The sequence below is a fragment of the Poecile atricapillus genome, chromosome 3 (assembly GCF_030490865.1).
Source record: "Poecile atricapillus isolate bPoeAtr1 chromosome 3, bPoeAtr1.hap1, whole genome shotgun sequence".
Lineage (NCBI taxonomy): Eukaryota > Metazoa > Chordata > Aves > Passeriformes > Paridae > Poecile > Poecile atricapillus.
Window position 1 is genome coordinate 41,102,607 of NC_081251.1, and position 27,896 is coordinate 41,130,502.

Sequence of the window (27,896 nt, forward strand, 5' to 3'; positions counted from 1 at the left end):
AAGCCTGGCCAAGGACTTGCACTTGCTGAAAATTTTCAAAAATATAGTGAAACCAGCTATCACTGTGCTCTGAGCAAAGACCTTAATGCTTCTCCTGAGAGAGTTGCCTTCTCAGGATTACTTATTTTCACACTGTCAGCAGTAGCCATAAAAACAGAGTGAGAAGAGCAGGGACCCCTCCTCAAATCCAAGTTTATGTCACTCCTTCCTCTTGTGCTACACTCTGAAATCCTTCCTGAGAGTCAAGGGGAGAGGGGATCAGTGACAGAATGGCTCCATTCAAACAATGCTAGCGGCTAAAGTATTTGCCTGGGGAGATGAGGGCTTAACTGACTGGTCATTAAAGTTTCATGCAATCCCCACTCTCAAGAGAGCAACTCTCAGCTGTTCACAGCTCTACAGAAAACACAGACACAGAATAAGGACATGAACCAGAAAGGTATCTTAGATCCATTAGTTATAATTTACACACCAATGACATACAGCATAAAGACAAAATATACAGATCTTCATATATATGTACATTGATCAACACAGTGCACAATTTAAAGTTATGTTACAATTAAGTGTACAATTTTAAATATGGCTTTATAAACTAGTAATAACAGTGCTAAAATGACATATGTCTCGTGTAGTTCATAGACAAACAATATAATGCAGCTACAGCATCAGAGTCCCCATTTAGAAATGTGTTGCTTCATTTTGTTAAACCTTGTACACTGCATCTAGATGGATATATCCCTCACCCATACACATCTACATACACTTTATTCTTGCTGGATTGCACATCCCTGTCTTTGGGACTTTCATTCTTCAAGTATCCTGAAAAATAAAAACCTGTACATTCAAAGATAGATAAGTCAGAAGAACAAATTAAGAAGTGAGGGAAGAACACACACAATCATTAGTGCCCAGTGAAAACATCAACGTGACCAGTGCAACCGAAAAAAGCACTTTTTTTTAGGGAGCTTAAAAAACAACAGTCACATCTTGTTTGCTTTACTGTCCACAATAAAGAAAAATTTTACTTAAGTATAATTAATTAGACAGAAATTAGTGAACTGGTAAATTCAGGGTCACTTGGAAGCTCTGTTGGAAACTCCGGCACCGCTGAAGCAAATGGCACTTTTGTCAACGACTTCAAAGTGGAGCAGGATTTTATTTATTCTGCAAAACTTGAATGCCTTTTGGAAGCATATGTTTCAGCTTTAGCTTGTTGAGCTGAATGTGTAAATCATTACATGAAATCCCACAAACCTTTTTATGCTGAAGTCTGACCAAAAGCCCATAATGATCTCCTTGGCCTTGAAAAACCTGGGAGTGGTGCAACCAGGACACAGAACTAAGAGTTCAACAATGTAGTGACACGCAGTGTTTTCAGTGACTGGCATTCCTGTGCTGTACACAGACTAATACCATTTAACTTTCCAAATTTCAGAGAGCTGCAGAAACCTCTAAGAAGTATTTCACACTGGGGCACCTCCATGGGGAATGACCACAGAAGAAGCCCTCCCCAAAGGCCATCAAAGAGAGGACTGCCCCAAACCAGAGACAGAGCTGATTCACATTGCAACCCTTCTCTCCACTGAGGCAAAGCTGTGAAGACTGGGGTCACTGGTCTGAAAATTAAATGCACACACGTGGTGCAGGGGAACACCTTCACTCTATGGGACACCAGCTCAATACAACAGCCCACATTCACCAGCAGAGTCAAAGCTCTGCTCACTGCCAATGCTCACTCCCAAGCAGACCCTTGTCTCTGCAGCTCAGCTACGGGATGACAGCAGGCTGATGCCCCACAGGAGCCAGAGCTACCAAGATGAGCCCCTGCACAGTCTACCCAGCACTAAGGAGCACCCAAAGCACAGCATACATGGCTACCCCATAGCACTGATCAACTGCTGAAAGCCACTGCAGTCATTCAGAGCAACCTCCAGTCCTCTGGTTCCGTGACATTAAACTGTACAATGTGCGCGCTCCTCCGGATCACAGCTGCTGAGATGTATGGGCACAACTCACACCTATGGGTACCCATTTCCATATCCCAGCAACAGGACCATCCAACTTAATTCTGCACTCAGAGAGAATAATTTGCTTTATTAGTATCACACACCTAAACCATAATTTTGCAGTATTTGGGGAGGGAAGGAGGGTTAGGCCAAACAGCTACTTGTCAAAAAACAGATTCAAATTCTTATTCAAACATGTAAGGACAAGACCCACTTGAATTCATCCCCTGCCACAGAAATTTCACTTGGTGAGCTGCCCTGCATAAATCTGCACATAACACGCTTTTCCAGCAGGCAATATTTTGTAAGGCTTAGCATCTGACAGATACAGGCCTTTCAAGGAAAACAGTATGAAACTGTCATGATTACTTGAGCAGACATCACTGACAAAAGCAAATTTGTGCCTGAACTGTTGCTGCAGAAATATTTCAGGCAGTATTTTTTCAAAGAGAATATAGATCTGGAGGGACACTGCCAAGGTTTTAAAGATCAAAATGTGTTACTTGCAGCGCTATAATTGGATGGAAACAGTCCTCCAGATCTGAAACATCAGGTTCAGTTTGGTTTTTAAATCAAACACCACATTTGCAGGATTTCTGTAGGACCTATACATCCCAGTGCCTGTTTCCCCCATCGGTAACAGTGAGCTCTGCTGACAGAGCCAATGAGACTGACAGGGGTAAACAAATCCCTTCTGACACGACAGTGTCACACAGTCAAAACCTGCAATTCACATGAGAAAAACCCAACAGACTGCTTCAAATCTAACTCCACTGGAAATGCAGGGCTTGTTTTGAACTCCCATTTGCCAAATGAGGGGCAGACCAATTACTCACTCTTTTAAAGCAGCACTATGGAAACACAAAGGCAGTACTCAGCCTTTGGCAGTATTTAAGATAAAGTAACCAGGAGGAACGGTGCTGTCTCCTCTCCAAGATATGAGCTCAGGCTCCAACTCATAAGCAGAGCAGGTGTCCCACCCATCCACTGAACAGTGGCATGAGCCAGGCCACAGGTACAGCCCAAGTCCTCCTGCAGAGACCCACCACCTGGCAACTCCCTGTATCCCACCGTCCCCTTCTCCACTGCCTACTCCAATGACCATCCAAGGGCTCCCCTGCCCTATTTTGAGAGGGGGTGCTCCTGTTTTGAGGAGGTGCAGAGGAGCCCCAAGCCAGCTTTCCTCCTGCCAGTACCTTGCACTGCCACTACCTCAAACTGGGCCAGGCCTGTGGCTGGGACCAGGTTTGGTGCTGGCACTCATGATGCTCTCAGAGACATCACTGATATCCGACTCTTGCATCAAGGGCCCCCGAACCCTTCCTAACATCACCCCACAGTGAGTTTCTGGCTGTGGCAGAGGGACCCCCAGCCAGGGATAAACCTTATGTGGTCTGTGTCAACTCAGAGATGATGTCCAGGCATCCATCGGCCTCCAGCTCCTGGCAGAAGCCGCTATCCCAGCTCACCTTCTGGGCAGCTGGCAATCCACAGCTGTCCCAGGTTTCATGGTTGCAGAGACACCTGCTGACCCTCAACCCACCTGCAGCACAGTCAGGACCTCCAGCATCCCTACAGTGGACTTGCTCACAATTCTAATCAGTGAGGAAGGAAAAAAAGAAAAAGGAAAAAAAAAACAAAAGGAAATAAAGATGCTCTCTGACTATTTTTAGTTCTGTACAGCCCCTCAGCACTAACATTAAAAATAGATATGATGGGAAAAAAAAAGACTGCAGAACTAAGAAAACGTTGTTCTTTTAGCAAAATTTTGGCAAGTCAAAAACAATTGGTTCCTCTTTAAGAAAACACTTTTTTTTTTCCCCCCAAACCAAGATGAATGAACACATTTTAATTCATGTTTTAAAACTTGTTTGTTTCCCCACAACAATTTACCAAAACAGCTTTCAAAAGAAAATGCATGGATTTAATCCTTTTAAAGAGGTCTGACTGTCCTTTAATGGTCTTTTAATGACTGGGACTCATCTGCTGCAAGCACACCTTGCAATGCTGAACAAATGGAGAAAGCACAGCCTTCAAGCATGCATCAGTAAATGAGTGAGAACATCTCCATCAGAATTTCCAACACACTAATGATTTTAAATAGGAGCTTTTTTATGCAGATTCCTTTCATTCAGAATATCAATACCTACATTTTTGCAGATAAAATCTCTCCTGACTTGGCCATGGAGTTATTCAGACATTTCAGGCCATCACCTCTGCACTTTCATGCCCAAGACTTATCCTCTTGTGCCCTATTCTTGTGCTTAATTTCCTGAGAAGGGTCCCAAGTAACTAGACGATATCTTCCTCCTCAGTTTTGATCCACTTTGCAAATGATACTTGCCCACAACATTGACTGGAAACATGGCTCCAAGGACATGCCTATGGAATTGTGGAAACAGGTGTTAATCCACACCAAACTTGTCAGCTCTCACTGTCAGCAGTGGCTCCCATGCATGAACAGAGCTGGGGCTTCATTGCAAACAAAGGTGTCCCTGCTTTCAAAGCCATGGCTAACTCCGTGTTTCCCCAGAGCAGGCACTTTCCTCTGCAGAAGGCACTCAAGGATCCCAGGGAGAAAGTTATTCTTTGAGGGCTGGAGTTATTTCAAGCTCCACTCACTACAACTACCAACAATTAACATCCTAAAGCAGTCATCTGCCCTGTCTGCTCCTAGAACATTTGGTACAACCAGCACATAAAAATTTTGCTGAGGGATACTGATTCATCTAACTGTAAATCAGTGAGAAAGTCATAATCAAAATGGGCCACCAACAAAGTGTGCAGTCAAATACCCAATTTTATATGCATATTTAAAAACACAACAGCTCAGTACATTTGATATGCTCTCTCTCTACTAAAATTACTAATCATGGCCAAGCAACACTGAAGTACATGCTTAACTTCAAAGCTGTGAGTAAATCTAATGGATTTATTCTCATCTCTAACCTGCATTTAGGGAGACATGAACACGAAGCATGTCAGAACCTGTGCAATCATTATGAGACCCAGATCCACAGATGTGCCAGCAAAGGCAACTTAAATTCAATTCTGGTCATGTTTTCAGTATCTGAATTTCCCTACACATATGGCAGTGCTGAGGGAACTGTCCCATCTCACCTCCTCCCGTGCATCAGCTTTAGGGACTGTGCACTGCAAGCCAGCACAGTGCCCAGCACCCCCTGAAGCACGTTCCTAGATAGCTATAAAGCATTCAACTGCCTGGGCCAACATCTTGCAACTACACGGCATCCCACGCCTACTAATACCTCAAACTGCTCTGCAACCTTCATGGGTTTGCTATCCCTGTTGGTAAAGAACACAAAGCACTCACTGCTGAGACACACCAGACTTTTAGCAACAAATCCCAGCTCTTTAGCCTTGCCCAGAAATAGCAGACAGCAGCCATGGGCAGGGAGTTAAAAACATAATAATAATTCAAAAGCACAGAAGAAATTTGACTAACACGCATTCCAGATGAGTTAACATTGACATCTCCCTGCTGCACAAAAGTATTCCAGAGTAATGATTTCAGCCTTCTGCAAAGAACAAGAAACACTGACCAGCTCCTTTCTGCAGGAATATGCTTTCCTCCATCCTTCCTTGACTGTCTCCAAAAGAACTGGGAGAAATTCTTCCCTGCAGATCCTGTAATATATGCACCCACAGTACGGTAGCTATCAAATAAAATTCCCCTGAAGCTTAGCCAAATAACAGAATCTTTTAGGTTGGAAAAGACCTTTGAGAGCATCAAGCTGAAGTGTTAACCCAGCACTACCAAGTCCACCAGCAAACACTGTCCCCAAGTGCCACATCTACATGGCTTTTAAGTACCTCCAGGGGTGGTGACTGGGCAGCCTGTTCCAATGCTTGACAACTCTTTCAGTGAAGGTTTTCCCAATACCCAATCCAAACCTCCCCTGGCACACCCTGAGTCATTTCTCTTATCCTAGAGCTTGCTGCCTGGGAGAAGAGACCAACCCCCAGCTTGCTCCAATCTCCTTTCAGGCAGTTGTAGAAAGTTATAAGGTCCCTCCTGAGACTCCTTTTCTCCAGGCTAAACACCCCCAGCTCCCTCAGCTGTCCCTCACAAGACTCGTGTTCCAGTTCCTTTCATCAGCTTCATTATCTTTCTCTGGACATGCTACAGCACCTCAATGACTTTCTTGTAGTGAAGGGCCCAGAACAGAACACAGGATTTGGGGTGCAGCCTCACCAGTGCTAAGACAGGGGCACAATCACTGCCCTGGTCCTGCTGGCCACACTATTGCTAATACAGGCCAGTGTGCTGCATGAATCTGATGCACTTCAGCACACCACTGGCTTATCTTGAGATAGCAGTCAACCAACACCACCAGAGCCTTTTCATTACAGCATCTCATCTTCTTCCATGGAAGAAAGCTGTACCAGTCATGCCTCTTCCATTTTTTTCCTCAACCTGTTGCTGTAAAGATAAGATAACAGCACAAACCAGTTGTGACAAATGCTCCACTTCCCAGAAGTTCATCCCACTTGGATGGGGGATCTGGTTCTGAACATGAACAAAAATAATAGATTTAAAGGTCCTGCTGCCCTCTAGACCTCCAGTTTGCCCACACGTGTTTTAAATGTGTTTACCTTGGTCCACCTGAACAATTACACAAAACAAAATACGGCTGAAATAGTCCAAGCAGTATGTGACAGCTGAATCAAGCACAATAGTCTCTTCCAAAGTGGTATAAACCTCTTCCTGACCTGAAGGAGAAAACAAATCAGGTGATCCCAAGAAACAGCTTATCTGCACAATGGGAGACACTTGTACATTTCACTTGCATTGTTCATGATCTCTGTATTCATCCATGTCCACATCCGAGTCAAAGAGGGAGTGTCCAGTGTAATCTGTGTCAGGGGTTTGGGAAATACTGTTCCCTTCCTCATCAAATGTTTCTGTCCTTGAATAAAAACTGAAGTCCTGCAAAGGGGAGTAAGTCTTGCTTGCTTCGCTGCTTTCCTCAGATTCATACAGAGTGTTGTCATCATCATGGTGCCATTCTGGCCAAAATTTCCTCCTTATTCTTTCACAATACATAGCAAGATTAATCAGTTCACCTGCAACATAACACAGCACAATAGACTTCAGTAGACATATCCAGCCAATAATGCTCTAACTCTAACCTGATGATGCAAAACCAAATTAGCTGTGTTTGGTAACAAACTGTGTAGTGCCTTTGCAAAGAGGTTTCAAAATTCCAAGATGCCATCAATCCTCTTAGCAGCTTCGTTTTTAACTTTAATGTAACCACATACAACAAGAAGGGTTACAAAGGAATAAACACAAATGCATGTATACACAAATAGAAAAATAAGTATCCCAAATTCAACCTCTACAAAAAGAAATCAAGACAAGACACTAACAGGTCTTTGTAGCAGAACTTTATGCTTATTAAGTACAGAGAATGTGGGGTTTTCACCACCAGATGGCAGCGTTGTCTGCAACATAAATTCACATTTAATATGGCCACTGGCTCACTCCTACTGCTCCCAGCCTTGGTATCTTACGCCTTGTTTATAAATACATGTATGCTTACAGAGCAAGTAATTAAAAAACTCAAAGAGGAGAGAAAGCATATTAAAGGGGAGGTGTATGTAAAACCTGTATTCATGACAGCATAAGTAGGTTGATAGGTACAGATAATCAACCACTCTGCTTGAGTATTTCAATCTATTATTTTCTATTTATTTTCATTAGAGACAAACTAGTTCAACAAGCATAGTAATCCTTCTAGACAGTCATGAACCCTTCAGAATGTTACCTGTGATGCCCCAGACATCAAGGGAAAGAACTGCATAGCCAATATTTATATCCTCATCTCAAGTGATCATTATCTGAGGAAAAGAGTAAGTCTGTGCCCCTTAACTGGCAGGTTGAGCAGAGCTCTCTTGCACAGAGTAGATTTACAGGTCAGATTCATTCCTTTTACACTATTTTACATCCTTTTCCTCCTTAGCTCTTCCCATTTTTCATGCTGTGTAGTTTTACTATGAAAAGGGATGCAAAGATACTTTAACATCTATATCACCCCACTAAAAAGAACCAAATAAAAAACCAACTCTCTGTGGAGAGGAGGGGTAGGTATGTTGGTTTCCAGTTCATGCAAAAGCAAAGTGACTCCAAATCCAAGCCAGATTTCTTCCTTATCTGGAATCTTAAAGAACAGCAAAGGCTGTAATTTCAGTGAGACAATGGCACTTGCAGTTCTACTATCAAGGAGAGTACTCAGTCCAGCAGAATTTGGCTAATGGCTGTTCTTGTGTTTTCTCATACTTTACCCAGCATTCACTACTTAGAGGCTTTAAGGCTTTGCCACATTAACAAGGAAAAGATCAAGTACAGACAGAAAAACAATTACTGTGTAGAACAATAAAGAGAAAACAAAGAATTTTAAGAGAAAACAACATTGCAGGATACAAATGCTACATCAAAGGTAAGAACAAGAAGAGTCTGCAGAAGTACTGCAGTCTTCAAAATGTCCTTCCAAGATACTCCAAGTTTAAGCATGGAAAATACCACCAAGAGCTTTTAATCAGATGTCACTTAAGTTTTCTTACCTTTGATTAGTCTCTCTGGTCGAGTCCCTGGTAACGTCCACATTGCCTGTGCCAGATGTCCAAAGACAGTGGCATCAACAGTGGAAACAGTTGATCCCATAATGTACTTCTTGTCACCTGTAAATACAACAGCAAATATTTATTGACTGGATGTTACTTCTCCCAAATTAAAAAAAAAAATTACAGTTCCACCTTTAGCATATTTATTTTACTGAAATAATTTCAGTGAAAAGGTTCACTTGTCAAAAGACAGGGATTCCAAAGCTGTTTCTACAGTTCAGCAGGTGAAATCTATTAGTGCAGCTTCCTCTAAGCTCAAGACTTCTATAACCAGGCCAATTACAGAACCACCACTGGCCAAGGAACCTCCTCACAGCTGGCAGCGCTCACACACTGTAATTGTTCTGCTGCATTTAGAATCTGCTCTGCAGCTACAAAATGCCTGAAAACACCACTACTGCCTTGGTGCAAACCCCAAACCACTGGACCACAATCCAAAATCATGAACCTGCTGAAAAAAGCTGGTCACCCTTTACCTCTCATCCATGCAGATCCAGGTTCAATTTACTCATCCCATCAGCTGGAAAAAGAAAAGTCACACCCAAAGCTTTCCTCTCACCCTATTTGTTCAGGCTGAAACAGATGCAGCAGTCAGACCAGCAGCAACTGCTCAGAAATAACCAGTATTTCCCAGAAGAGGACAAAGAGACAGGCAGGAGCAGACAGGTCCTCTCACACACCAGCACTGCAGTGCCCTCACCCCCACTGACCCCTGACAGGTAGAAATCAAACACAGGCATGTTGGGCATGCAGGCACTAAGTGAAACAGCAGCCCTTTGGGACTGGCCTGGTGCAGTGGAGGGACATGTCTGCTCCTCACAGCAGCTCTTCTTACCTCTCTGGGCACCCCAATGTCATGACGGTCCTAAATGGCCACCACAGCACAAACAGAGGGGTAACTAACTAAGACAGGGAAGAAAATACATGTTTCAAAGCCACTGTTTGCAACAAAACATCCACTGTATACTTGATTTCCCATCACAGGCAGGAGACCTGGAACAAAGACTGCACACAGTGAAGTATTGCAGAGGTCAGGTCAGCTGGTTGCACTGTTTCTGCTTTGCCCCAAAGTGCTATAAGCTCTGTGAAATGTGGTACCTAATTGAATCCTCAAAATCCAGTTATCCCATCTCCCCAGGACATTCTTCCGAGCTGCCTGTAATTCAGCAGGTTATTCAATGTTAGGTTTATTGAACAAGTCTAGAGGAACTGTCCAGTGTAAAATGCATCAAATTCCAGTGTACAGTACAAGGAATCCTGCCAATCCCCTGCACAAGAGCACAGCAAAACAGTGCTCAGGAATAGCCAGTAACAATAACCTTCTCTGGCCTGTCAGATGTCATTTGAATATGCAGTTCTCTCTCACCAGCTCTTCCACAGTTCCATCAATTTATTGTTTGAAAACCCTGTACAGGGTAAATGTTTAGTCTTTTTGGTATTTATCTGACACCCAAGCACTCATCAATCTCAAACACAGTTCAAAAATTCATCCCTAAACCACAGTTACATGCCAGCACCAGGAATTTAGTACCATACAACTGGGTCTTGAGATTCAATCCATAGTGATGCTGGGAAGAAATACTGTTTCCATCTTGCTACAATTAAAGTAGGCTCTGAGTTAGGGCTAAACCATCCCACCCTCTGGTTCCCCAGGCACAACACCCCACCCTTCAGGTGCACGGAAACAAAGGGCAAGAGGAGAAAATAAAACTGTAGGATCATAAAACTCCAAATTTGGTTTTAAATCATGCTGCACCACAAAATACACCATCTGTGCACATTTTCTCCCACCATTTCCAATCTGTTCTCAAAATTTCCAGTGCAACTTTTGTCCAGAAGACTTTCTGATAGACCAGATATCTCTGTGTCTGTTTTTAGCCCAGATTACAGTGTCTGTCACATCCAGGCTGCCACAGCACTGATCATCTCAAACACCTCTCTGCATCTCCCGGCTAATCCAACAGAAATGAAATCACCTGGTCACACTGGACTTGGATCAACTTTGTACTGCCCAGGAATTTGAGAAATTTGAGAGTACACAACTCCACTGTTTGCAAATGCATGCACCAGAGGATTCAAAAGCAGCTACTTCAAAAGTGGGTGAAGAAACCCCTGCAAGAAGCAGGTCTGTGGGACACAAGGCAGGTACAGCACCTGCAGTCTGCTACAGGGCACTTAACTAACTTTACAGGCTCAGATCCAGCTTAGTCCGACCTCTGAATTTCCAGCTCTGAGCATCCCTGCCCCTCTCAAAGCATCAAATGCTTTTCAAAATCCACTTCAGGAGGCTGCTGGCTTGCAACTCCCTGCTCAAAATCCCCATCTACCAAAGAGTTGGGAGGCAGACAGCTGCGATGGCACCAACAGATTTACAGTCAGTCACTTGCCTCTTCTACACAATTACCAAAATGTGTATTTTTATATATTGCTAATTCATGTACTCATTCCCCACACCTCCTTACACTATTACCAGACAGTAGGAAACTGCTACAATACAAGGAAATTACATTTGTGGTTTAAAGACTGCAGGACAGAGAGAAAGGTGATACCAATGGGACAGGTTGATCCCCTACAGTGGGATTAGTTCCAATTTCCATGTTTATAAGATCTAGAGGAGTCTGTCAAGGAAATGGGTATAAGGGAGATAGAAAAAATATTCTCATAAATAAAAACAAAAATAAAAACAAAAATAAATCACCAAAGATGTGATTGGGAATGTCAAAATTAACATCATAAGAACTGGCAGCTGCAAAGTTATCATTCTCTGGAAGCAGCTCTTAGAATCAAGTTATTCTTGTTCCCATGCAAATGGTCCCTGTTAAAAAAGGGGAGCATTAACCTGATTTTCTTGACAGCTACAGTTTGGTATGTGCAGCGATTCTGCACCACAGGCATCATTTTTAAGCTCTTAAGATAGCCAAAATCCCAACTACTTTCTCTTCTGGGAAAACACTTGGATACATATATATGGAGGGAAATCTCACAAAGATTGTGGAGGCAGTAAGCTGACTGACCACATTCTCCTTCCCCCTTTGAAACAGGGGAGCCTCTAGTTAGACTGGAAGTCCTCATCCCACCTTCCATCCCTATTCCAGGATACTACCTGGAGGCCACACTTACTAGATCCAATAGTAAACAGATGGCTGGAGAAAACATGAGCATACTGATGTTAATGAAAATTCAGGCAATTGCAGAAAAGTAGACAAATTCACTAATAATGGGGAATTATAACAGGGAAAATACAATGATTCATGTAACTGCACACTAATCTGACATCCATTTCAGAGGGGAAGATGAAAAAAATGTACAATAATCAGCTGGTAATGTAGTAAAATAACAGGAATACAGAAAATTCCAATCAAGGCTTTTTGAAGTACACAGGTGCATTCTCAACAACAATCTGAAATTAAGAAGAAAAACTCTGCTGGTAACATAAGAATAATACAATTAAAATTTTGATATAGTGAAGAAGTGCTTGAGGATTTCCAGTGCTTTTTCCACAAAAGCCAGAGACTGATTACTGCATTTACCTTCACAGGGAGATGACCCAAGCTACCCAGGAAGAGAGAAAGAAGTAGGAAGACCATCTGTCTGCAAGCTAGAATCAAACAAACTCTCATTTGAAACAAGTCAAATTTTGAACAGATTTAGACAGTAACTAACATCTGTCAGCAAAATGTGGTGGCACCTCCACCTGCTGAAATCTCATAATTAGAACTGGATGGCTTTTAGAAAGCCATCCCCCAAGACCAGCAAAATGGCACAGGTCTCAAGACAGCAGTCAAGCAGTCTGATCCACAGAGATCTGTCTAGAAGATTAAATGATCCCTTTGAACTTGAAATCTTACAAATCTGAGTGTCAGTATACACTCAGGAGAAATAAGCAAATCAAGACACTTTTACAGGTACTCAGGTACACATTTTAATTTTCTGTTGAAGGTTCTGTCTGCTCTTGGCGGACAGAGATGACTTTAGCACTGACATATCCACTGCCACTCCTTTCAGCCTGACAGAGTTGTCTAGCCAGAACCAGGGGGCTTTGCTGAGCTACTAAGTCAGACTGAACTTGCTCCAGCTCCTGTCGCAACCCCACTCCTCCTTGTGATGAGCATGGAGCCACGCAGTGCCAATCTCAAAATTACAGCATTGGTAGGCCCACAGAGGAGAACATTTGGAGCTGGCCACAGCTCTGAAGCAGGTATGACCAGATCTCCTCTTCTAAAATGAATTGCTTCCTCCCTTCTTCCCGATCAAAGAAAAGGGACCTCTTAATCTCCAAACAACAGATTTTCTCTGAAGAGGCACTAGAATAGATAATTGCTTCTGTTAACACGTAAAATGCAGCATAAGAAAGTGCTGTCAAAAGCAGAGCTGTCAACAAATCTTCCCCTTTCCCATTGTGTCCATGCACCTCATGGGTTTTTTCCCACCTTGGTCCCCATCCAGCAACTCAACAGGTTTGTTTTAGAAAACAAAGTTACAGAATACTCTATAACTGGGCCCACTGCAAATACCTTCCTTTCCAAAACACCTTGCAAGTCCAGAAGCATGTTTTTTCCTTCCCTTTCTCAGAAGCACTCAGCTTCTGCCTTCTGCTGGGCTCTCCCCAGCTTGTTCCTTTCACCCACTCCACACTTGTCTCTTTAGAGCATGTGCAGTGTGTCTCCCCCCTGGAGTACAGGGCAAGGAGGCATCCTCCTGTCCTCCACTCAGCCACCTCTTTAAAGCAATTGTTACAGGGAACACGCAGGTACCATCTCTCTTGGCTTCTCTCTTGGTTTCTCACACAGAGAGACATAAGCTCAAGGAAAGTGACAACCTGCACCAAGGCAATTCCTCCAAATGCAAGTTTTACACAGATGCACAATATGTTTAGCTCTCAGTGGAGCAGAAGGCAAGAAGCACAGTGCAAAACAGTTCCAGTGCATATTTCAGCCTGAGCCACACAACAGAAATGAGGTTCATGTAATTCTAGCTAAGTGAAGTCAACCTTAAGACTAATTGTATGGGATCCACCCAAGATAACCAATAATCTTAAATGCACCTATTTTGACAGCACAGAACCATCTCCTACTGGGAGCTTTGAATAAAGCTGCTGACACCAGCTCAACACGACAAAGTTCAGCTCATCAAAATAACATCTGCAAAGTGTTTTCAAATGGCAGCCTCATAACAATCTGTCAAACAGCCACAAATAAAAAACAGGAAAGGAAATACAACCAGAAACCAAAAAATGAGACGCACACACCCCAGCCCCCAAAAAAGGTTTAAATAAGATGTTTCATTTACAGAACTAAACACTACATTCCTAATTTCCTGTCACTAAATGCTCTTCCAAAACAGCAGGCCACGTTTTGCTCCTCTACATACACAAACTCTGTGCTCAGAGAAGGAAGCCTCGTATGCCTCTACACACACAATTTGGCAGCAAACAGTGGGAAAAGAAAGAGTGTCTTTGCCAGAGCAAGAAAGGCACTAAATGACAGCTTCTAGCTTCTGCCAAAATAAGGTTATTTGTGTGTGATCAAGCTGTCAGGAAGCACTGGAGGTCAATTCCACCCTGTGGAGAGAGAAGCTGTGAAGAGAGCACCGTAACTCATTGTACCTTACCCAGGAGGCCTGCCAGAGTCCGCATGTCCTTCTCCATCAGCGTGTACATCTCCTCCTCCGAGAAGCGCCCAATGCCATGGCCGTACATTTCCCGCTTCACAATTCCTTTGGTCAGATGGCAAAAGATCCACTTCAGCAAGTCACTGAAGGGGCCAAAAAGCGAAACCATCTTTTGCGTCTCATGAAGATTTTCCACCCATTGGCAATAAGCTAAAGTCCTAGAAGGATGCAGAAAGAAGTTATTGCAGTGTAATCCCCAGTGAGCCCAACACCACCCTGCAGAAGCGTGCACAGAGGTCAGGCAGGTGAGTGCTCACTGCCCTGATGGAGAGGTAGCTTCCACATACAGCAGTCTCTGAGGCAACTCCGAGCGCCAGCAGAGCAAACCCATTTTACAGTACTTAGGCAGACTGCCCAGTGCTTATTCTCTCATTAAATCATGACTCACTCCAGGAGAAAACAAGATTCCTGTTGAAATATAAAGTAAAAGCTGCAGAATTCTGCTAAACTTGCGTAACAAAACGCAGTGCCAAACAGCTTTATTAGCTAAAGATGACTCATTGCACAGACCTGGGAAAGACAACAAGAAAACAGCCCCCCAAAAACCAATCTTTCCCACCAACCTTTCTCCCTTCTATACTGCTCACACTTAGGCAAGCAGTAACTTTGCTCCAACATAAATACTGAAGCAGTAATTTTTCAGAAGCTTTCACTTCTCCTTAGAAACTAAGAACAACACGATCTTTAGTAAAATATAAAGTAAAATATAAAAAAGAGGTAGTGGTCATTAGGTTGGTTTTCTCATGTACAGTCTCCTCTCTTCAAAATGTTGATTTCATGAGACATTTCTAAAGGACGCTGTTGCCTTCCATGTTTTATTGAATGGCAATTATTTTATAAAGTCTTTTTATAAAAATCTGTTTCACCAGCTTAAAGTTTTGTTTCATGAGTTTTTGTTCTTTATCAATATTATAGGCAAATATATCTTGATTTGTTGCTCCAGAAACTTAAGGAAAAGCAACATTAACTTTTTTAATATCCAGCATCTTCAGAAATTACAAATAAACCACAAAGACCATATATATGAACTTTTGTCACCAAGTTCAAGGGCTGTTGGAAAAACAACTAAAGACATCAGAGTAGACAAGAAAAACACAGGAAGCCTACAGGGTCTCAGAAACACTGGGAATTGATACACGTATGCCAATCCAAGCCATTCCAAGGCTTCATTGTTTAAGTTTGGAATATTACTTCAGTTTTATCATTGTACATATTTCCAGCTCCACATCATTTCCTTAGTGCTGGTATGATTAACCTAATTCAAGAAAGGAAAGGAAAAAAAACCCCATTATCTCCTGGAGAACTCCTGTGAGTTTTGATAACATACATGTTATCAAACTCACGTTGTCTACTGCAGTTCAATGCCTTCTGCTCTGTTTTCACTGAAGTCAGCAACAGTGAGGTGTGAACAGGTTTTTGCTGCAGATGTATAAACAGGGAAGAACAAAAACACACCTGCTCTGCTTCTGATGGCTTTGACCCTCCACAGATTACTCCACAACCTCCAGCACCAGAAGCATCCTGCTGACATTTCACATGTTTCAACACTACTTTTAGAATGGGGTGTTCTGCACGGTCCTGGTTTTTCAAACTTGATGGATAAACTCAAGTCATTGAGCAGATTACAGCAATGCAAAGTTTGAATCAGAGACAGATTTAGCAGCAGCACCAGCAATGCAGGAGGAATGTGAAGCCAACAAATGCAGCAGCAAAGAGCTACTGAAATTCCTAAAGCACTGACTTTGTCTGGAAGATGTGGTGTGAGACTGCCCCAGTTCCAGGAACAAAGGTAAAACAGGATTTTAAGACAAATGGAAACAAGGCTGCCCTGAAGGCGTAAGGACACTCTAAAGAGCAGAATGTTGCAGTAGTCATGTTTCAGTGACCTGGCAAAGGACAAGGTCTCTTCAGCAGGTACAGCTCTGAATAGGAAAAACTCCTGACGTGAACACTGGAAATAATTACAATACTATGACTTGGGTTGGAAGGGACCTTAAAAATCATCTACTTCCAACTAGATATCCACTGCAGGGACGCCTACGCCATGGGCAGGGATATTACCCGTTAATCTAAATATCAGGTTTTTTTAATCACCATTAAAAAATTGCTCGGAGTCCCATCCTGGCCCAGTCCCAGCCTGGCCTTGAGCACTTCCAGGGATAGGGCATCCACAATTTTCTGGGCAACCTGTGCCTCACCACCCTTCGAGTAAAGAACTTCTTTCTAATATCTAATTTACATCTCTCCTCTTTTGGTTTAAAACTGATTCCCTTGTCCTATCACTATCTACCCACGTAAAAAGTCACTCTCCCTCTTTTTTTAAGCCCCATTTAAGTACTGGAAGGACACAACAAGGTCTCCCTGAAGCCCTCTGCTCTCGATGCTGAACAACCTCAGCTCTCTCAGCCTGTCTTCACAGGAGAGGTGGCTCCAGTCCTTTGATCATCTTTGTGGCTTTGTCTGGACCTGATTAACAGGTCCAGATCTTCCTTATGCTGGGAACTCAGTTGAGCTGGAAAACAGGTGGCATCTCACAAACACAGAATAGAAGGGAAAATCACCTCCCTTGACTTCTCTTGATGCAGCCCAGCATGCTACCTCACACTGTTGGCTCATGTCCGGTTTTTTCATCCACCAGAGCCCCCAAGTCCTTCTCCACAGTACTGCTCTGAATGAGTTCTTCTCCTAAATTATTATTATTATTTGAATAAGCTAAGAAGAACTTGACCTCTGAAAGCACTGCTCTGTCTTGCTGCAAAGACCCTCCTCCCCCAGGATGGACCTGATCTGCTTCATCTGGCAACTCTACAATACAATTTAGTTCCTTTAGGACAACAGGCCTGGCCTGGAGAAGAGCAGCAAGAAAAAGAAGGCAAAACAAAACAGAAAAAGAACACAGGAACTCCACTGCAGCAGCCCAGTTGCACAAAATTAAACCTGGCCCTATGGACTTGCCATCATTATTGCTCACTCCAACCACACCAGTGAGCTGGCATCACATCAAGAGTGATCAACCATGCCCAAAATTATTTTAATTTCATAAAACAGAATGAACAAGGTTTCCCACAAAGCTAATTGGCCCATACTTTAATGCAAAAATACATTTCCCAGAGCTCACTTTCTTGTCCTGGGAGAAAAGGTCTTTGGGTCTGGAATAGGCAGAAATCAGATCAGGCTTAATGACCAGGACAGCAATGGAGAACTACACAGGATTTAAGTAATCCTGCTTAGGCTAAACTGTCAAGCACAAATCTTAAGACATCTGCTTGTCCCTCTGAATGAGCAGAACTGTTACATGTCCCAAATGTCAAATTTACATGGGAAATGAAGGCAGCTAAATAGACAATCACAGGTTACTTCCAAACTGTTACAGTTCTGAGTAGACGAAACCAGGAAAAAAAGTAGTCTCTGATTGAGGGAGAGATAAAAACACTTTTAAAACCGGCTTTACAAGCACTTTGTTGAAGTTATTCTATTCAAGGGTTCATTAATTTGTGTTTTCTACTCTTCTCAAATTTTTATTCCACCTATCACTCCTCTATTCATACTACATTAATGGAGTATTATCAATATTACAAAAGGTTAGGAAATGCCAGAATTCAGTAGTCTACATAATCTACTTCACTACAGCACAACTATACATTTTACACCACAGTAAATATTTATGGGATGACATAATTGTTTTAAATATTGGACTGAACGGAGCATTTTGGGAAACATTACCATTTGCATTTGTGCTAGCACATCTGTACAAATCTTAGAGTATAAATAAAACAATAATGCATTAAAGAGCAATGCTGTAGGGGTGAAGTAAATCCGAAGTCTCAATGTAACAGCAGCTTTGGCCTCAATACATAAATCAGGCGAGGAGATGAAGAAAGTGACTCATCAACAGCAGCTTGCCTGATTATCCCAAAACTGTCTGAACCTCAAGACAAGGGGAAGGCATTCACAAGAATGTGAACAGGACGTTATTTTCTATCTGAACCTGTGCAGACTAGAATTTCTTGATATACAAAAGGATTGTAGAGACAAATTCATTCCACAATCAGCTGTAGAAACCCCACCCACTGTGCAACTTCTCAGAGCAACTGGCTTTTAAGCCACAAGTGGCATTCAAGCCTCATCACTGTCAGCAGTAGGAGAGACGCTACTCTTAAAACTGGCTTGATGTATTAAAAAATATTTACACTATAGAAATATTTTTATGTTTAACACGTGGCAAGTCTGAATACTGACCAAAGTCAGATTCATCCGTATTCTCATACCATGCTCTTCCTGTACTTCAAGCACTCATCACATATGATGCATGCTTCTTGAAAGACAAAGCAAGAAACAAGTCAAATATATTTGCAAGTGTATATATACATACACACACATATATAAATCACACACGTATTTATAAATCACTACAGTTGTGTTTGACAATACAGCTCAACCAATCTAACGGGTTAGTCTGCTTAAGCCGAATATTCAAGGCTTTATGTTCTCACTAAGTACATTAGTGTCATGGACCTAAGATCCGTCTCCTGAGATCAAAGTGACAGAAAGCAGCTCACAGTGACTGCTAGCCCTACAGGCACCAGGACCTGCCTGGCCTGAATCCCAGCAGAATTGTCAAGCCCAGCATGCCAGTTCCAGAAGGGAGTGAGAATCAGACCTCTCTTAACCAGAGGTCCGATCCCACAAATGTGCAGCACTTACATCAAAAACCCAATGCACTCCCCAAGAGTGGCTGTGAGTGCCCCACTGGTTTCTGGGGGCCCATGGGTCACTGCAGGCAGTGGAGCTGACTCAAAGCAAGTGTACAGAATATGACACAGGTCTGCATTGCATCCAGGACCTGGGGTGAGAGTCACAAAATTATTCCACTTCCATCTCTTCACTGCTGGCTCGCCTCAACACCCATTCAGCTTAGAGGACTATTTTTCCTTTTGCCAACTAAACACAGCAAAAGCCTAATGGCTTACTGCATTCTCCAGGGACTGGAGCTCCAACACCAGCTCCAAATCAGTCTTGTGCATCTCAGAGATATGGTGTAACCCCAGCATAGAAACAGGTATGCTCACTTGTCTTTCTGCCTGAGCCCTGCTGGGTGCCACAGCCTGGGGCAGAGAGAAGGTGTCCAGACACTGAGGTTCTAACAGCCCCACACTGCTCTCAACTCCAGCCAGAGTAGCCAATTCCACATGTAAGAGGCACTAACTCCTGAAGATGAGCCACTGCCTTGGCAAAACGAAACACTTCTGGAGGAAATGCTGAGCTTCACCCAGGGACAGCATACCACAGGATGTACTTTTCTTCTTTGTCCGATAAATGTACTACAGCATTACTTATTTATGATGAAGCTAGTTTGTGTGCTGCTGGCAACGAAACAGTAGGAATCACATGACGTATCACTGCTTTGGAGGCTTGGCTTTGTATACCTTATTCTGAAGAAAGGCAACCACTGTTTCAAATTCCTCACCATGGGACACGAGGACACCAAAAAAACCCTCAGCTTCTGGTGGAAAGGTTCAGGGACAGATGTGAAGGGACTCTACAACCACAGATGCAATGCTGTCAAGGAGAAATATGGTCCTACACAGTGAAAGCGTGATTTTACTTTGGTGTAAGTATAGGATGGTCAAAGTTGTTCTCCGGGAATAACAGCAATGCAAGTGCAACACCTCATGGCTCAGGCTTTGCTGCTACAAGGAATCTGCAAGGTATAACCTCGCCAATATATCAAGCCTCCAGTACAGCCAGAGGGACATACAGTAAGACTTTGAGTTGGACTTTTTACTGCACTGCAGCAAAGATACATGCCTTGGAGGAACTCAGCTGTGTGACTACACAGGAAAGGAAACAGGGATACACTGCCAGGCATGCACATCTCTGCTCTTGATGTAACTTTGTCCGCCTGTTTTGAAGCCCCCTCTCCGGGCCAGTGCCTAAATTTGCAATACCTGTCTCCCACACTTGCCTGTGTCACGTCCAGCAGTGCCCAGCCAGCTCCAGGGGAGCATGGATGGACGGACAACAGCTTCACAGAGGACAGCACTTTGTAATTGAGACACAAGAGCAGTACAAGCCTGCCATCAGCAATGATACATTTAACACAGTTAAATCTATGAACCATGAAACAGCTGACAGTAAGGCAAGGAGATGAAGCATTAGGGGACTAAAAGGCTTCATCCTCCCTTTAGCAGCTGTAATAGCTGAGGGAGGAAAAATTAAGCAAAAACAAGTTAATTAACAGGCAGCCTGTATCATGTTTGGGAGGCTATGATACTGCAGATTGGTATAATAGGTGAAGGCCACACTTCTTGGAAGGCATAGATTTCATTTTTAAACCAAATCACTTCAATCTGCTAATTACTGAGTGCTAAAATTGTTCAAAGGAGACACTAAAAATTATTTGAAGAACTATATGTACACATATTGCTGCTGCTCTTCAATCAAAAGGTGAAAGAAAAAGCAGCTAAATGCATTCAATTTAAAATTCACACACATTGTTTTGAAGAAAAAACGTGCAACATAAATGTAAAACTTGGTGTAGCAAGGACTTAAATGCATACTAGAAAATAAACTATTGGGATAAAGCCTTGTGCCTGCTAAGGCAGCAAATGCAGCATCCAAGATGCATGTCTGACCTGTTGTCTCTATGCCCAAACTGGAAAGGGCACCTAAACAGGACTGAAATGTAAAGCACCAAGGAAAATACAGGTATTATTTTCAAAGGTATCAGTAAAATGCAAAAAGTACCAGAAAGGTTCTACTTCTATTTTCCATTCATACACACACTTCAGCTTCTCAGGATACTGTGGCTAATACTGTACACTACCAACTGGCAGTGTTGTCAGCAACAGGAGTACCCTGTGTTAGAGGAAAGGCAATCATCTGTATTACAATCACTCACACGTAATTAAAATCAGCAAAAGTAAGAAAATAATATTCTGGATTCACCACAAACACTGGGTTCACTCCTCTACACTCCCCAAACCACAAATATATTCAGCCACCTTGATCTTTTGGTCTTTATTAAGAAGGCTGCTCCTATTCAGAAGTCACGTTGCACAGAGGAGCATCCCACTGCTGCTTCCTTCTACAAAGCTGCAGTCAAAGGGCCTGACTTTAACTTGCTTACACAGGACAACTTTTCAAGGGAATTATCCCTGCCTCACGCCACTGTACACATAAAGGAGCAGCAGTTTCCTAGAACGAAGAGAGTTGTGAAGCTAAGAATTGGGTGCCCAAGATTTCTGCAAGAGAAAAGAAACATTCATGTCCCATGAGGCCCGAGCTCAGGGACACATCTGACAGCACAAGAACACAGCCAGCTCTGCCATGCAAGCTTACCAGTACAGGTGCTCCTCCACCATTTTGGTCACAGCTCTGGAAACAGCTCTTTCATGGGGACCAAGGTGTTTATTTAAATTCACTCCAAGTTTCTCTTCCAAAAAGTCAATAATGAACTCGGTGCCAGATACTTTCTTGTGATTGTATTCAATCCAAGGCATTTTCCCTTGAGGGGAAAGTTTTCCATCAAAATAGTTCTAAGGAAAAAAAAATCAAATAAACAAACAAATACACAGACAAAAAAAAACCCTTTGGGTTCTGCTCCAATGAGAATACATATTTTTAAATAATTTTCTGTGTTTCTAAAGAAACAAATCCACAAATCCAACAAATCTTTTTTTTTTAGTTAACCCTCTAGAGTAGCAGTGGCTATTCAATCAGAGCAGCAGCTTTACCCTACATGACAATTCAGGAAAATTATTTTCAGGCCCTGCAAGGTGTTCCATGCTTTTATGCTGAATGCCATGTGATATTATATTATTTATTATTTAAATACCTGGGTTAGTTAAGGTTTGGAGATGCTCAGATCTCACAGAAGATTGGACCCGTTATTCTAAACAAGTTTTAAATCACAGGACTCACAACTAAATTCAGTTATTGCACACATCTGCATTTTTCATGTTAAAAGTACCATAAAAAGAAAAAAAAAAAAATTACTGTCCAACTCAGATGGCTGCATAAGGACAAAACACATACAATCACAAGACTACATGAAACACATATCATTTCCTCCTGAGCAGAAGGGAAATCTGCTTTCAGCAACTTCAAAACTTACAAATCCCAGACGTTTGCACATGTACTTGTTACAACTGGGTCTCCCAAGAGGCTAGCACAGTAGAGCACAGCTGAATACTGTTATACCTGCTCAGCACAGCACTCACATAGAAGCAGCAATGTGTTTTTTCCATGACAAGGTAAAACACGGAGATTAAAGAATTTCCGTCTCATGTAACAAGCAACTGCTGGCTACCAAAACATGATCAGACATTTATCTTCAATTCTCTCACTCCTGAAGGCAGAGACACAGGGCATAACCTTTTTCCTTTCTTGTGATTCCCATCCCCACATCCTGTTATTTATTGTGAATGAAAACTCCTAGCACAGAAAGCTGAACAGTAAAGGCTCTGCATTCAATCTCTGGCAGTCACCTCAAGTATTTCAGGACCTAGCTCCTAATTGCTGGAGGTTTAAGGTTTGTAGCTCTGGATTGATCTGTTTGGGTCCCAAGTATTTACCCTTCCTGAATCCACTTAAGATGGATTAAGGTGCTCTGGCAGCAAGAAGCATAAACCAGAACACAACTCCCGCTCAGTCTGAGAGTGCCAGCATCCTGCCACTCCAAATGCAGATGTGCAATGCACTAGGATCACGCAGCCATGAAAACAAATGGGTAACACTTCTGGGAAACAATGCCTTCTGGCTGTAGCCTCTTTCAGCGGTTGTGCCCAAACAAACAGCATGGCAGGGACACTGGATGATATCATGTCTCACCCACCACACCCCTGCGTGGGTGAATAAAGCACCTGAATCCCTCCCACCCGCATGTGTGGGTGACACGGGGACCATTCCATGGCACAAGCTCTAAAACCACTCAATGTTTGAAACTGAAAGAGGAGCACTGCCCTGTCCTTCCACCTTCCAAGACCCTTCCTTCATCAAAAATGGTCGTTCAGCACTGAAACTGACTGATACATTTCCATAATTTTTCATTATTTACTCCAGAAGCACAAGGTTTTCCTGGAACTACACACCATGTTTAGAAGATCCTGAGCATTACTGGCTTAATCTTTATTAAGCCCTTCCATTAAGATACTTCCCTTCTTGTGTACAAACACTGGTGGTTTGCAGAAGCTGGACTTGAAGATGTGTTTATTACATCTTGCAATTACTGCAGTCCATACCATAACCCAGAAAAAAACCAAGTTGTTATTACTCAGCTGAACATTTCTTCAAGCACAAGCATCTAATACATATAAATACATTGCCTAAAAAGATTTTCATTACATACTGTTTATCAAACAAAATAGGAAATATCTTTCAGTGACCTGAGAAAACCTCCGTCTTTTGAGAAATCTGTTATACTGTTCTTGTATCCACTGTTCTCAAACAGACATTTTTAGGCTTGAAAACTCTGTATCCTTATGGCTGATACTAATTGCTATCAAATATTTATAAATTTTCCACTTAAAAATTGTTCCAGCTGCTAAGCAGGGAAAAGCTATGGTATCATTAAAAACCAAAAGCAAACCAAAAGAATATCCCTTTTCATTCACAGTACATTAAGTGCCAGCAGAGCAACAACAATAGCTCTACTGAACCTAATTTACAAGGAATTTATAAAAAGAAGGACACAAGGTATTTCTAGGGTAATTTTATAGTACTATGCAGAAGAAATCAGATTTCACATTTCAATTACTCCTGTTTATGATTTTACGTTCACTCGCGTCTTTTCCTAAGGAGGCTGCCATTTCCACAGACCTGGCATGAAAACAGCACATTCCTGCTGTGCTAATTATTTATCAGGTTACATAAAGGCTCAGCTCCTCATATTCTCGAGGAAATCAAGGAATACCCAAAAGATCTTGATGAGCACACATATGGGGCTCTTTCAAAGCAAGCTTTACCAAGAAAAACATCAAATGTTTTGAAAACCCACTAGGGATTATGACAGCCCAGCTGGGGTGGGGCTTCCCAAATCATTTTTCATGGAAACTCCCATATAGAGAGGCAGATTCAAGAAAACACAAGCACACGACAACAGCACATGTGTTGGGAGAAATTCAGGTGAGAGTAAGGTAGAAATATGTCACTCTACTCCAACCCTCACGTGCCATTAAAGCATGCTGTATAACACAAAGCACAATACTCAACAGTCTAATGCACTACAATAAACACAAGGAATCAAAAGTGTAAAAGCGGTCTGAGCATCGCACTCTCTTCTCTTCACTCCATTTCATAACCCTCCCCTTGAAGCAGTCCTTCCCCAGCAAGGTGATGACCACAGCAGGTCTCCTGGGATGAGCACCAGCGGCCACCTCCAGTGCCTCTCCATCATGGCCCCTGACAGTGTGCAGGAAGAAAGGTGTTTCCTTCTGAATCTTCCCTACACACCCACCCTGCTGCCTGCCAGGCAGCCATCGGCTGCCTCTGTCACCTACAGCATCCTAAGGATAACACAGCCATGAAGGAACAAAATGAAAGCCTACAGGCAGAGAATAAGAAACTATAGCCAAGAACAGTGCCCCCTTCAGTTCCCCTGCCGCTCAATCCCACAGCAGCATCCATACTTTCCTCCACCTGCCACAGTCCAATGCAGCACCATACTCCTAACACAAGGAGAGAAACAACATCTGCTTCTTCCAGAAAAAAAAGAGCTGTGTCCTCAGCTCATAAGCTCAGCTCCACCAAACTTACCTCTAAAAGCCTTCAGAGGGTCGGTAACCCCACAAACACCTTAAACCCATGTAAGCCCGCATGGCTGAAAGCACCAACCTGGTGTTCCCAGCACCCATTCCTGCTCCTCCAAAATGGCATACAGAGCATGTGGGGAACCAAGCTGAGTTAAAACCAAATAAACTAAAATGTCATGTCTCTAGCTAGGTCAGCTCTGATCAGCCTGAGCTTCCACAGAAAAGTATGTGCAGGAAAGGACAAGAGGAAGCAGATGAAGGTAGGAATGTCGCTTTTGATGGTCTTGACAGTTTAGTGTACTCACAGCTATTGAGTATTAAGGGATAGAGAGACATGCAACACCAAAAAGCAATAATGACATTCAGTACAAAAAATAAAGAGGGGAGGATAATCCTCTGGAAATTCCTCTCTTCGAAAAGTTGTGTCATTTCTGACCAACATGAGCTCTCTAAACGACTCCATCCTGAATCACACAAATGCGGTGCTATCCTTCAGCAGTGGTCATGTCCCGTCACAACCATCTTTTTGTAACACAGCTTTCTACAGCTACTCTCCACCAGAGCAAACTTGAGCATCACAAACCTTTGAACTGCATCAGCTGCCACTGGAAAGAAAAAAGATCTCACCAAGAGGATCATCCCCTCAAACATGCAATTTCTACCCAAATTGTTTTGAGAAAAGGAATGTGCACAAAGTCCTCCTGCTCAAAGGACACGTTCGTGCTTCCGAATTTTGCAAGTTCTGTAAACCTAAATGAGGAAAATACATCCCACAGGATGGAAGTCTTCCTCTTTAGTACTCCCATGTGTCTGATTCAAGTACTACTGAATTGTAAGGAAGCACTAAACTCAGGCTTTTAAACAATTAACCAAAATGTACTGATTAGACTTTCTTTCTCCTCCAATGTAAAGGAGTTTACCCATGTACAAAGCTAAATATCAGTGGCAAATGTGTTAAAAAAAAGAAGTTGTAATAGCATTGGTTTTCCGCTGTACAACATTTGATTTATACAAAACATTCTTCCTCAGTATGGAGTAAAATGCCAAATTTACATTACCTAGGAAAAAACAGAGGGAGAAGAAAGGCATTTCTTTTACCTAAGATCTTAGTTATATACATCATCATTATTTCATCATCTTAAAGGCATTCAGTGCTTAACACACACAAAAGAAGAAAACCATCCCATGTCTCAAAGAGCCTGTGTGTTGTACAGCTTGCCAGCACCACAAGATGTGCACCATGCCTGCAGTGTCCCAACTCGACCCCAATGCTAATGGGCAAGACCGTGAGATTCAAGTGTCCACTCTCACAGCTTTCACTCGCTAGAGTAGCTCACGCTTCATTCCCTGCAGGAAGATGGCATAGGATGCACCCAACCACAATTAAGGAGCAGCAGACATGACCTCTGAAAGCAATCCTGTCTCACTTCACTAGGGAGGAAGCATCAGCTACAGGAGGTGAAGCAAAAGGTAAGCACCTCTTCCCAGGAGACCTGCAGAGATAAGGCTTCCAGAAAAACAAGAACCTGCAGCTGTCTAATCTTGATATCTTTAGCATGGTGAAATTCAAGGATCAAACAATCAAATAAATCAGTGCTCTGCTTCAGTTTTGGGGTGTTATTTAATGTTACATAAACTCCAGACTATTCTCCCACTTCAGCATTTCCAGCCAAGTTAACTTTTAACAATGATTTAGCTTTGCCAGTTAAATCTACAGCTGTTCCAGATGATCTTATTCAAGTCATATCCTTAAAGGTTATACACCAAATTCAACTGGAGACATAAAAGTGTTGGCATATCCACCTAGCTGTAGGTGTATGTTTACATCTCCCAGGGTGAGAGAGACGGGAGAGGATGAGAGGCAGGATGCCTATGTGCCATTTCACGCAATTACAGAGAGCTGCAAGGCAAAGGCAAACTGCTGATGTACCTGGTAGGGTAAATCAGCCATCCTCAAGTACGTTTCCATTTTCAGGCAGAACGGGGATAAACTCGGAACGCCATTCCTAGGCCTTGAAAATTGATGCAGTATGATAGCATCTTTCGAATCGAGCTCTTCCTCTTTCCTGAAAAAAAAAAAAAAAAAAAAAAAATATTAAAACGTACATCAGTACATTAAACGGACAAAGGAGAAACCCCGGCCCTGGAAACACACTCGTCAGCCCTTAGGAGGCTGCTGCAGGTTTTGGTTGCCCGGGTCCGGAGGCAGCGAGGGCCCAGCCTGGGCCACCTGTGGGGGCGAGCGCAGGGCTCGCCGCGGAGCAGCCTCCTGCGCTGCTGCAAAGGGGAATGGGGGAAAACGGGGGGAAGGGGGGAAAAGCAAGATAAATGTCAAAAGCACGGTGAAGGAGAGTCCCCGTCCCCGCAACGCGCCGGACTTCTCCAACCTGACCAGGCAGGTGTAAGCGGCTCCGAGCGCGGCCTCGGCCCCGCGGGAGCGCCCTGGGCTCGCCGCGCCGCAGCGCCCGCGCCGCTCCCGCCCGGCAGCCCCGCAGCCTCACCGAATGGCCAGCAGCTCGTGGAGCAGGTACGCGGCGGCGGCCAGCAGGGCTCCGCCCGTCAGGTACAGCGTCTTCTTCCACCAGGAGTCGGAGCCCAGCGCCGCCATGGTGCCGCCGCCGCCCGACAGCGGGAAGGCGACGATCTCGCCCCCATAGAAGGCGGGCGGCGGCTCCTCGGGCCCCGCGCACCAGCCCAGCGACAGGCTGCGGTTGCGGCTCAGGTCCGCCACGCAGGAACGCGGCGCCGCCAGGCCCACCCCCCACAGCATCCTGCGCCCGGCACCCGCATCCCCCGCCGCCGAGCCTCCCTGTCCTGC

General features: G+C 43.3%; 1 protein-coding gene across 1 annotated transcript; it reads right to left on the minus strand.

Moving 5' to 3' along the window:
• Window positions 1-444: 444 nt before the first annotated feature.
• On the minus strand, window positions 445-27,871 carry FAXC (failed axon connections homolog, metaxin like GST domain containing). The gene is made up of 6 exons (XM_058836818.1): window positions 27,580-27,871; window positions 27,009-27,144; window positions 21,669-21,865; window positions 14,268-14,485; window positions 8,598-8,714; window positions 445-7,097 (listed from the first exon to the last, which is right to left on the minus strand). The coding sequence occupies exons 1-6, from the start codon at window positions 27,846-27,848 to the stop codon at window positions 6,814-6,816; spliced, it is 1,221 nt and encodes a 406-aa protein (XP_058692801.1). The 5' UTR covers window positions 27,849-27,871; the 3' UTR covers window positions 445-6,813.
• Between the last annotated feature and the right edge of the window lie 25 nt (window positions 27,872-27,896).

Coding starts and splice junctions, on each gene's coding strand:
- FAXC (XM_058836818.1), bottom strand. CDS start 27,848: ATGCTGTGGGGGGTGGGCCTGGCGGCGCCGCGTTCCTGCGTGGCGGAC. Junction 27,145..27,579: donor CACGAGCTGCTGGCCATTCG/GTGAGGCTGCGG, acceptor TTTTTTTTTCAG/GAAAGAGGAAGAGCTCGATT. Junction 7,098..8,597: donor ACCAGAGAGACTAATCAAAG/GTAAGAAAACTT, acceptor GTTATGTTGCAG/GTGAACTGATTAATCTTGCT.